This window comes from Microtus ochrogaster (assembly GCF_000317375.1).
Source record: "Microtus ochrogaster isolate Prairie Vole_2 chromosome 14 unlocalized genomic scaffold, MicOch1.0 chr14_random_3, whole genome shotgun sequence".
Lineage (NCBI taxonomy): Eukaryota > Metazoa > Chordata > Mammalia > Rodentia > Cricetidae > Microtus > Microtus ochrogaster.
This window is the reverse complement of record NW_004949098.1, coordinates 73310-84227: the sequence shown is the minus strand read 5'-3', so window position 1 is coordinate 84227 and position 10918 is coordinate 73310. Positions and strand designations below refer to the sequence as shown.

Below are 10918 nucleotides of genomic sequence, written 5' to 3'. Positions count from 1 at the left end.
ATTAAAACCGCTAACTAAGCAGAAGCTAGTGAATGAGTCAGCAAGCAGTGTTCCTCTGTGGTGTCTGCCTTTGGGTTCCTGGACGTGTGAGCCAAATAAATCCTTTCCTCCCTCAGTTGCTTCTGGTCAGAATGTTTCATGACAGCAGCAGAAATGAAGCTAGGACAGAATCAGAAAAGTAGAATGGAAGGATTTTGTTAAGTTGGTTACAGATGAGTGTATTTTCACAAACATTTCTAGGTCCTGGGGGATGGAGGTACAGAGCAAGTCTAGGACGGCGAGACTGTCAGGAGAGAGACGCAGAGAGGAAACCAGTGGGGAAGATGGATGCTATCTTTGACATGTAACGACCTGCTGTGGTCTTTTCCTTTTGTCCAGTAGTGTCCTCGTTGTCTAGGAAATGCAGATATCTCAGCAGTTGGACCTGTTTCCTGAATGCAGAGTGACCCTTCTGTTATTTAAAGATGTAAAAAATGCAGGGGACTTGAGAAAAAAGGCCATGGAAGGATCTCTCAATGGCTCATTGATAAACCCTCATGTGGTAAGTACAAAATATGAGAATGAATTAACCATGCCAGGCATTTAAGAATATGTAATTTTACCTTAAATTTCTCTTATATTGAGGTTGAAAATATTGGATTAAAACAGCATATAGAGTCTGAAGGGCTCAGTAATACTGGTCTCTTCTTAATCACTGCGAATTTCTCCTTTCCAGCCAACCAGCACCCATGGTCCCAGTGCCTCAGAGGTGTCTTTGAGTAGTGCTGGTCTCTTAATCATGGCTGACTCCTCAGTCTCAGCTTCCAGATATCACAGAGCTTTCATGCAGAAGGCCCTGTAGAGCCTTTGCTTCCTCTGAAACTTCACAAGCCGGGCCTCCATCATCTGTATTGCTCTCAACTTCTCTCCCAGGATCCCACAGAACAGCGCACTGAGCTCTTAACTCTCGGTGGATTTTCTAGGCCACAGTTAGAAAGTCTTTGTCCAATCCTCCCCACAACAACACGGTCAGGTCTGTGGCAGCAGTACTCCACCATCCTGCTACCAGCTTCTTCCTAGTTAGGTTACACCTGCTGCAATGAAACACCATGACCAAAGCAGCTTGGGGAGGAGAGGGTTTATTTGACTTACATTTCCAGATTACTGTTCATTGTCAAAGGACTTCAGACAGGAACTTAAAGGGCTGGATCCTGGAGGCAGGAGCTGACACAGAGGCATTGGAGGGGTGCTGCTTAACACTGGTTTCCCATGACTTGCTCAGCCTGCTTTCTTATGGAACCCAGGAGCACCTGCCCTGGGGTGCTACCACCCACCGTGAGCTGGACATCAAAAACTAGTTATGAAAACTTACCCACCAACCCCCCCCACCCCCACTCCAGGCATCTTTGCCTTGGTAACCTCATCTGTTACACAAGTACACTGATTTCATTGAATACTGTGAAGTTTAGGATTGGGCCTGTTCCGTATTAGGCTTCAATAATCTTGCAGCTTTGAAGTTTTGTATTTTACACAAGTGAAGGGGCGTAAACGACCAGCAAATAGGAATAACCAGGCTAGCTATAGTATCAGCTTTATTAAGGGGAAGAAGGGGAGAGCTTACAAAACCAGGGTTCTAGGGACAAGCAGGAAATAAAAAAGGGAAGGTGGGGAGCACACCCACCAGATTTATAGGTAAACATTCGCCTAAGGGGTACCTGCCCTTCAAATAAGGTGATTGGCTGGGGCTTCCCCTACCACAAGCTTTGTGTGTGTGTGTGTGTGTGTGTGTGTGTGTGTGTGTGTTGCAGCAGCCCTTTTTATACAGACCATAAGAATGGTGATCACTGAAGGGCTGGACTAGAGTTACCTCAGACAGGGCACATGGTGCGGGAAGCTGCGGATTCTCTGTGCTAATCCTTTTTTTCTCTCTGATAGATTGTCGATCCATTTCAGATACTGGTGGCAGCAAACAAAGCCATTCATCTCCACAAGCTGGGAAAAATGAAGACAAGAACTCTGTCCACTGAAATTATCTTCAACCTCTCCCCTAATAACAACGTAAAGTGGTGACTCTTTATTTCTGTTGTCTCGTCAGGGAAGCAGGTCCTCCTCCTGCAGTGTAGCCCTGGGGTCAGAGTCTCCAAGACAGATGTTAGCACTGAGCCAGGGTAGTTGTGTAGAGAGGTGGAGGCTGCCTGCCGCTTACTGCTGCAGCCAGTGTGGAGTCAGTTTCCTGGTCATCAAAGTTTAAACTACATGAGCTTGGTATTTCTGCCCTGCCCACTCTGTCTTAAGTAGACCCCTTGAGCTTAAGAAACTGGCAGAAGCGCACGTGCTAAAAGCGTGAGGTGTAGATGCATTTTGTGTCACTCTTCCTCTAAACTAGAGATGGAATGTGTGTTTTTATAGTCAGTACCAGAAGCTTCTGTAACCTGGTAGAGCAGTTGACAACTGCTCACTCACACACCCAGGGCATAGAAAAACCCATGGTTTGAAATCCTCATAGGGATGATCCCCCACCCCCACACATGTGAGTGAATGCATGTCTGTGTAAGGTGTGCATGTGTTGAGTGCCACAGTGTTCTTGTGGAGCTCTAGAGGACGAACTCCGGTGGTCCTTGCCGTCTTCCAAAGGTCCCTATCTTTCTCCACTGTGTACACCAGGTTATCTGGCCTTCAAGCTTCTTGGATTTTTGTGTCCCCAACTCCTATCTTGCTGTAGGAGCACTGGGGTTTCATACAACTGCTATTGTGCCTGGCTTTACAGGGGAGCTAGGGATTTGAACCACAATCCTCCCACTTGTGTGGTGAGTGCTTTACCCACTGAGCCATCTCCCCAGTCCAAGAGTGCTGCTCAAAGGCATGTTACCGAGGTATTGACATTTTGTGTGTGACATGATAAAGACGTCTGAACTCTGCTGATGAAGTTTCCGTATTACTACTGCTGTTAGTAAGAACCACGTGCTAATATTATCAAGGGGAAGGTTAGGAAACCTGTGGCAGAATTAAACTACAGTTGGTTGTAAAGTTTATAAAATGCACTTAGCACGGCAGCAGAATCACCATTAACAGAGTCACTGGAAACAACTGAAGACATCATATCCCTGCACAGGACACAGCTCTAGGGGCAGAAGAAACAGGTGCAGTCAGAGAAGCAGATGCATAAAACAAAAGTTGAGCTTCCCTGAGAGAAATGACAGTAGGAGTACAAATGATGACCTGGAAGGTCACCTGGAGGTAGAGGCACAGGTGGTTATGTGCAAAGCCCAGAAGTCAGGGCTTGGTCCAGAGGAGCGAAGTGCAGCTGTGCACAGGGACAGCCATGGGAGGGGCTGGAAGGAGTCTTGAAGGACAAGGTGTACTAGGAGAAGAGGGACCCCGACTGAGCTGGCAGGGACTGGGCCACACAAGACACTGCCTCAGTTTCTTCTCTTTTTTTTCCTTTTTTTTTTATCATAGATTTCAGAGGCTTTGAAAAAATTTGGTATCTCAGAAAGGGACACTTCGGTTCTGATTGTTTACGTTGAAGAGGGAGATAAACAAATACACCAACAACACCTAATATCTCAAGTGGAAGGTGAGCAGGTGCCTTTGGAAAGCCTTCCAGAAATAACAAAGCTCTCAGAAGTCAGAAAGGTTTGTAGTGTACATTTTTATGAGCTCAATAGATAAATTACACCAATGCTGGTTGCTCATTACTGTTATGAATTTTGAACTATTAACTCCTTAGTTAGCATACAATAATGGTGTTCATTCCATTTTCACAAATCCTATTATTGCATTTACTCATCGCTGCCTCCTCTCATTCCCATTACCTTTTGAACGTCTAAGAAATAGTGTGGGACTGGAGAGTAGACTCAGCAGTTAAGACCACTTGCCATTAATCCAGAGGGCATTGGTCTGATTCCCAGCATGCTCATAACCTTCTGTAACTCCATTTCCAGGGGATCTGATGCCATCTTCTGGCCTTCATCGGAACTGCACACATGCAGTACTCACACATACATGCAAAACACCCTTACAAGTAGAATGAGGTTGAGAAATACTAAAATAACTTTACAGACCTTGGAAAGTATTTGTGGATGAGAAAAACTGGGATGTACAAGTTTGTGGAACGAATTCAGAATGGAGTCACTGAGAACTATAAGAAAAGGGATCTCTTTCAATACACAGTGACCGTATGAAGTTAATCCCCAGTGTGGGCTGATAGAATTGTGATTTCTGTGTTTAGGAGATTTGCTTTTTACATTAATAACTACAATTTTTAAAAAGGATATTTGATGTGATATGAGTGACTAATTACCCCTATTTTGAACATTTTAAACCTATATGTAATTTCAAATCATTAATGCCATAGTAAAGTGATAATGCCACATATAAATGTGTGTAATAACAGTGACTGGACATGCCAGCACTCACAGATTGTCATTCACTTTACAGGCATACAAACTGTCACCACAAGAAGAGAGCATTGGGACATTATTGGATGCTATCATTTGTAGGATGTCAACAAAGGATGTTTTATAAGATGCTCCAAAACACTAAGACATGATCTCAGAGTTAACCACTAGCTGTTCTTTCGTGGTTATGAAATTAACATATTCATCACTGAAAAAGGGAAAAAGAAAACATATCAGCCCCTTTTTTCACGTCTCAGAGGTAATCCCTGTTGTGGTATTTGGCATTGTCTTCTAGTCTTCTGTTTGTACTTGAACGTATTTATTTTTATACAATTGAAATAAAAGTGTAAGCACCTAATTACGGCTACAGTGTCCATGGTTCTTGCTCAGTGAGTCATTCGTCAGTTTGCATCTCCCCTTGGACTTCTGGTTTGTCCACATGGCTCCTCTCAGCTTTTGGATCCTTGGTGTTTTATGTGTAAGAATTTCTCTCCCTCTAAACCTGGTGTGGTGACTCCATCCTCCATCCCAGGTACTCAGGAGGCTGAGTCAGGAGAAAGCCACAAGTTTGAGGTCAGACGGAGATATGCCACAAGTTCCAGAACAGCCTATGGAACCATGTCAAATTCTATTTCTAATAAATAAACCCCTTCTCATAACAACCTTAGGTGTGTATGTCTTAGTGCACTACAAGTAAAATAGTATAGCAATATTAATTAATCTCAGAATCATGTAACTAGTATTTAACCATATTTGATGGTTTTCTTTTTCTTTCACTTTATCTTTTATTTTGATTGTATCAGTGAAGATAGGCTTGTTCAATGGTTAGCAATGCGTTGTGAAGAGCCAGAGTTCTCTCCTCCTCAAAGGCCATCTGGCTCCTGCTGCGCTTACTCAACACCACCTTGTTGTCCGACAGCTGGCACCGAGGACACGCCTCTCTCCAGTAAACCTTGATTTGATCAGGTAGTGTGTGGTACTGGACTGGAGGTGTGGTCTATGGACTGGGGGTTGGTTAGGCCACAGTGACAGCCAGTCCAAAGTTCACTGGCTCTTATCTCCATGGCACTGGGATCAGAATAAAAACCCTCAACAGGGGTCTAGGAGCCCTGTCTGCTGAAGGCCATCTGGCCTGGGCTTTTAGGTTTTTACATAACTGAACGGGAGCTCTGGGGATGGAATAGTAACTTAAATACATGGAAGTGGCAGATACTAGTCACCTCATTTCATTCAAAAACGGTGACTCCATGTTCTTCCCACATGCGGGCAGTTCCACCTTTTGTTCCCCCCTTGAACTTGAAAGCCATGGTGGCCTCTCACAGTTCAGTTCTGGGTTGTTCTCTAGGTACCCCGTCACCCAGAATCCCCTTCTCAGTGCACCTGATTATGCAGGGGGCAGAGGATGATGCAGAGCAAGTGAAACTGGCTCAGGATTGTCCCAAAGGAAAGAAGTCTTGATTCTCTTCAAGCTATGATGGAGAGATGCATGGTCTCAGCATCCTGCCTCATGGGCGCTCACAAGGGACCACATCAAATGAGCTCAGGGGCATGCAGATCCCTCTTGTGGATACTGGTCGTTGTTGGGTGATATAGAAGATATCCCAGAAGCCCAAGGAGGCAGTCCAGGGTGAGAATGGACAGAATTCCTACTGTGGTGACCATCAAGACAGAGTCAAGGAGAGCCACATAGCAAGAAAGAGTGAAACATATAACCCCAGTAATCACGTCACCTGTGTTTAGAGTGACATAGCAAGGGGTCTCTGTGTAGTTGAAATTGGTCCATGACGAGGTTTGCCAGCAGTCCAGGGCAGGCTTGATTTGGCTGACTCCTCTGGGGTTTAGCTGTTATCGATAGTAATGCCAGGATGAAAAAGCAGCCCCAATATTCCCCAGTGGCACAATTTATTGGCTCACGGTGCCTGGAGCTCTGTGATCAGCAGTCTCTAACCTAGGCTGGGAGACATGGCAAGATACCCCCACCCACATCTCTAACACCCCAGTGTTACAGATGAACTAGCTGAAAGAGCCACAGCCTTGCATGTATAAGCTCAGCCACATCCCAGCAGGGGGTATAAGATGGCACAAGCAGGTACCTGAGTCTCTGGAATCCCTGGGCCTTTGAACTCTGACTGGGTCCAGCCTAGATACCAGGAGTGCACAGATGTAGGGTGCTTTCCTGGGCCTTTGAACTCTGACTGGGTCCAGCCTAGATACCAGGAGTGTGCACTGTAGGGTGCTCCCCATATACGCTTGGAAGTGCAGAGCTGTATGCTTGGCCTCCCTAAAGTGGTGCTGCCCCGTGAGACTGCACACAACAGCTCTACAAGCCTGGCCACCATGAGTGTCAGTTACATCCCGGTCTTCCCCCATAGAAGCAGTCCTCAGCTGTCCTAGCCAACTTCTCACCCTGCCATGACAAAATACCTGTTGGGTCTTCTCTCAGTTCCACGCTCAGCTTCTGGTCTGGGACCCTGCAAATCTTGTAAGCACAGACTACATTTGTCCCCGAGTCTGGCATGTCCTCAGCTGACACCTGCAGTGCTTGGAAATCCTTTGTTTCTGCCTTGCCTTAGCATGCCTGCTCTGCCAAGCCCCTGACCTTGCCCAGCTGACCTGCTGGGACAGGACAGCACACAGATATCTGGCACTTTCAGCCAACTTAGATGCTCCCACATGTGTGCTGAGGTTAGGTGAGCTGCCCCCTCCAGCCCTACAGAAACTTCTGGTCCACAAACTCAAAAGTGAAATACAAGCATTAGTATTTTACATTGTCCATATTGCATCATTAATATGGGGCTAGGTGTATGAAACACAGGCACCGCAGAAACCAAGAGTGTGTTAGAACCCTCAAAACTCCCAATACAGCAATCACATGCACTAGAATCTGGTGTGCACCAGCAAGGAGCTTTTATTGTTCATTACACTGACATGACAGGGTTCACTGGTTCCTAGAACATGAAGCAGGGCCTGTTTGCTGCCCAGGAGCTAAGGTCTCAGTTCCACTTACTAGGCAGAAGGCAGGGAATACTTTAATTGAAATGTAGGGTTATCTACTAACCTCCAGTATATACTCAAGAAGTACCGATCTGTTCTCCTGAAACCCATACTCAGGTAGAGGGCCATAGCGCTTCGCTGCAAGACACTGGTCCCAAGAACAACATCACTGTAACCCTGGCCCCGTGCAAACTGGAGGACAGTTCTAACCAGTGATTTCGCAATCCCCTGTCCACGGTACTGTGACGACACAGACAGGTGAAAGAGCTCCATCTGCTTCCTCCCTAATGGGGGATCCTTGACTGGTAGACAACCCACGATGCCCACCACCTCTCCCACAGACTCAGCAACCCAGAAAGAGCCACGGGCATTCAGGTAGGACTGGGTGATGTCAGCCATGTCTGTGTGCAAACACTTGGCCACATACTCCTTCCAGGGATGTCTGGCAAGGAGCTGCACGAGAAGGAGCAAAAACAAGATGCTTATAGCAGCTAGCAGCCAGGAGCCAGACACCAGGACCACAGCAAGCGGCACCCCAAGTAAGAGCAGGAGGGTCCGGGGCAGCGTCAGCAGGTGGCGGAAGGTGGCGGGTATGTACTCCTCCATGCCGCTTATGAACAAATCCAGGACATGTTTATAGTCACTGTCCTGGTACTGGCGAATATGAGAAGGAGCCATGGGAGATTTCTGGGTCTCAAATCTCGGCATCCGGGAGAGACAGGCACTTTCCCTGAGGCCTGAACAGGAAAGAAACCATGGAAGTCTCCTGACCTTCTGCCTCCCAACATCCTAAGACCCATTTAGCCTCTGTTCAAGGGTGTATCTTTCTGCTGTCACCAGACAGGAAGCAGACACAAACACTGGGAGAAGGTCTGTCCAGCAACACCTGACTCCATCCTTCTTACCCTACAGAAGCCTCTGCAGCTCTGGGTACATAAACAAGCCCAGTGCTGCAGATGGAGCCATGCACCCATTAGGTCACTGTCTGCAGCTCCGGGTACATAAACAAGCCCAGTGCTGCAGATGGACCCATGCACCCATTAGGTCACTGTCTGTGGACTGTGCGTTACAGGCATGTGTTTCCAGGTGTTTTCCTGCAGATCTCCTTCCCAAGGATTGTAAAACTTTAGATTACAGAGCTGGCAGAAATCAACAAACAAAACCACCCTTCGCTGCAAACCCTTATCCTTGAGCCCTCAGGCAGTTCTAGGACTCCAGTCCCACGCTGAGACCCTCCCCACAGTGCTGCCAGTCTTACCTGCTACTGCACAACCAAGAGTGTCTGGAAGGACATCAGCCTCTGGTTACATGCAGCACAGGTAGCCTGGGTCTGCCCAACAACTGGTAAGAAAACCGGGTCAGTAGACAGGGACCATCTGATCCTGGGTCATTTGTGGCCACTTAAGAAGCAGCTTTTTGGTTTCAGAGGCCTCCTTTTAGGGAGCGGAGCATTTTGTCCGGGAATTTGTCAGTCTTTTGTGTTTTAATTTGCTAATTGTTGCTTTGTTTTCTTTCTCTCTTGGGGAATACTCCATTACACCCCTAAATTTAACTTTTGCTCACTGGCAGGATGTAAACAACAACTGTGTAACTGTCAATAACAAACAAACAAACAAACAAATAATTGTATGTAGGTGGCTAGCAGGCAAAACCTTTGATGTGGCAGCCGTCCACCGGGTGGAAAGGATGGTCCTCCACTCCCGCGGTGGCCATCCTGACCAAGTCCTCTATATAGTTACTTAGAGGGGGCTAATAGAGTAGGGGGAGCTGCGTCCGGAGCTGCCTTAGGTGGCGGCTCCGGGGCAGCCCTGTCGGATGCCGGGCCAGGGACCCAGCAGGAAAGCCCAGGCTAGAGCTGAGGGAGGCAGAACCCGGCTCATGGGAGAGGCTAGAGGGCACCTTCATGCTAAGGCGGGCTCCGACGGCGCCTGGGAGGGGGCGGCCTTGGCAGGGGTCCGGGTGAGGGAGGATGCAGACGCTGAAGGCCCTGACCGCAAAGGCCGCCGTCCTTCCCGGACTCCTAGAGTCACCCAGGGCCCGCTCTCACCTCGGTTTCCGTCGTTCCCCTGTTCCAGCAAGGCCAGTGAGAGGCGCGGAGCCGGCTGCTCGGGCGCCAGCCGTTCAGGGGATTCAGTGGATTCCAAGTCGGGTGGGGCCGATGGGGAGGAGCCGCGCCTGCACACAGGATCCTCGGGCGTCTGCAGCCGGGGCGTGCCGTCTCCTACTTTTCCCAACACAGCCATGACCCCAGCCACTGCCTGACTTTTCTCAAGAAGGGGGCAGGATAGGAGGGCCCTCTGTGTGTCTGTGCCCCAATGTGTCAGCCTCCACTTCACCTTGGCCCTCTGGGCCTCTCCGGAGCAATTGGCTCGGCAGCTGTCCCACCGGGGTTAATCAAAAAAGGTTTCCTATAGGAGGGAGAAACAACCGAGACAGAGCTTCCCTCAGTCTCCCAGAGCCGCGCGGAGATGCCGGGGTTTGGCCCCCGAGGGCGGGGGAGAGCAGCGGCTGCGCAGCGCGCGCCCAGCGCCCCAGCCGTCAGGGGCTGAGATAGGAGAGCCACCGGCGTCCCCAGCGAAGCGAGACCCAGGGCACGGGGGAGCGAAAGGTCTGTAGCAGATGGCGGGCGATGGGCATAGGGGCGCTGCAGCCCTCAGAGAGAACACACTGCCTGGGCGCTGAGAACCAAGCCCTGAGAATACAATGTGGCAGAGGACCTAGGTGGGGCTCAGCAGTGACAAGCTCCATGCATGCTGGACACGTGCCCCGCGCTCAGCCCTGGGGTTCCTCTGCGGATGACTCGGGCAGAGCTTTGCGGTGAGGCCTGCGGGGCTCCAAGGCCAGGGAGCAGCGACACCTAGAATAAAATGGATGGTAAAGTCTGCGCACACCCGGCTGAGGGCAGAAGGATGCCTCTTCAGAAGACAGACATGGAGCAAATGACTGAGAGAGGCTGCCTGCTGCAGACCAAGGCAGCCCCGCCCCCATGTCCTCTCTCTGTATCTTAAGGGTCTTTGCCTTGGGCAGGAGAGAGGGGCCTGCTCGCGGGTGACAGGGAATTGACTGCTTACAACTAAAAAAAACTAAATAAACAAAAAACAGAGAATCTTTGTTTGGCAATGCTTTTGTTTCCATAGGGGGAAATATATATATGGGTTTTAGTCATTTATATCCAATGGGTTACAAAATCACAAAAAAGAGCTTAATAAAAATTTACATAAAAGACAAAAAAGGCCTTTAATAAAAAAATAAAAGACTAAAAATGTCTGGCTAAACCAAGAAAACAAAGATAGAAAGAGAGCCAGACTTAAAGTTGTAAAAGGCCAAAAGATGTTTGCTATAATTTCTTGTACCTAAATGTTTAATGGTTAAATCTGGTTTTAAAAAGCCTTGTTTGAGGCCGGGCGATGGTGGTGCACACCTTTAATCCCAGCACTCGGGAGGCAGAGGCAGGCGGATTCCTGTGAGTTCGAGACCAGCCTGGTCTACAGAGCTAGTTCCAGGACAGGCTCCAAAGCCACAGGGAAACCCTGTCTCGAAAAACA

At 48.5% G+C, this 10918-nt stretch overlaps 2 protein-coding genes across 8 annotated transcripts in view; one reads left to right on the top strand and one right to left on the bottom strand.

Annotated features, from left to right (window-relative positions):
* The window catches only part of Tprkb (TP53RK binding protein), an 8305-nt gene extending 3568 nt beyond the window's left edge, over positions 1–4737 (top strand). For 3 of the 5 annotated variants that reach the window (XM_005364647.2, XM_005364648.3, XM_026787984.1), the window contains exons 2-5: positions 379–541; positions 1915–2037; positions 3439–3615; positions 4420–4737. In XM_005364647.2, coding sequence (XP_005364704.1) covers positions 401–541; positions 1915–2037; positions 3439–3615; positions 4420–4506 — 528 coding nt within the window. In that variant the 5' untranslated portion in view covers positions 379–400 and the 3' untranslated portion in view covers positions 4507–4737. The remainder of the gene's footprint in view (positions 1–378; positions 542–1914; positions 2038–3438; positions 3616–4419) is intronic. The other 2 variants (XM_005364649.2, XM_013352827.2) reach the window with 2 other exon arrangements.
* Positions 4738–7262: 2525 nt separating this feature from the next.
* On the bottom strand, positions 7263–10566 carry LOC101994612 (probable N-acetyltransferase CML1). 3 transcript variants are annotated; one of them, XM_026787983.1, is made up of 3 exons: positions 9421–9480; positions 8632–8964; positions 7263–8110 (listed from the first exon to the last, which is right to left on the bottom strand). In XM_026787983.1, the coding sequence occupies exon 3, from the start codon at positions 8079–8081 to the stop codon at positions 7386–7388; it is 696 nt and encodes a 231-aa protein (XP_026643784.1). In that variant the 5' UTR covers positions 8082–8110; positions 8632–8964; positions 9421–9480; the 3' UTR covers positions 7263–7385. The 3 variants fall into 3 exon arrangements, with proteins under 3 accessions (XP_026643784.1, XP_013208297.1, XP_005364703.1); XM_013352843.2 differs by having other exon boundaries at positions 8632–8714; positions 9421–9464; XM_005364646.3 differs by lacking the exon at positions 8632–8964 and having other exon boundaries at positions 9421–10566.
* Positions 10567–10918: the final 352 nt, after the last annotated feature.

Bases quoted from the DNA above. Each gene is read 5' to 3' on its own strand.
- LOC101994612 (XM_005364646.3), bottom strand. From the start codon at position 9,616: ATGGCTGTGTTGGGAAAAGTAGGAGACGGCACGCCCCGGCTGCAGACG. The intron at 8,111-9,420 runs GTGAGAGCGGGC...TTTCCTGTTCAG, and splicing joins GGGGAACGACGGAAACCGAG to GCCTCAGGGAAAGTGCCTGT.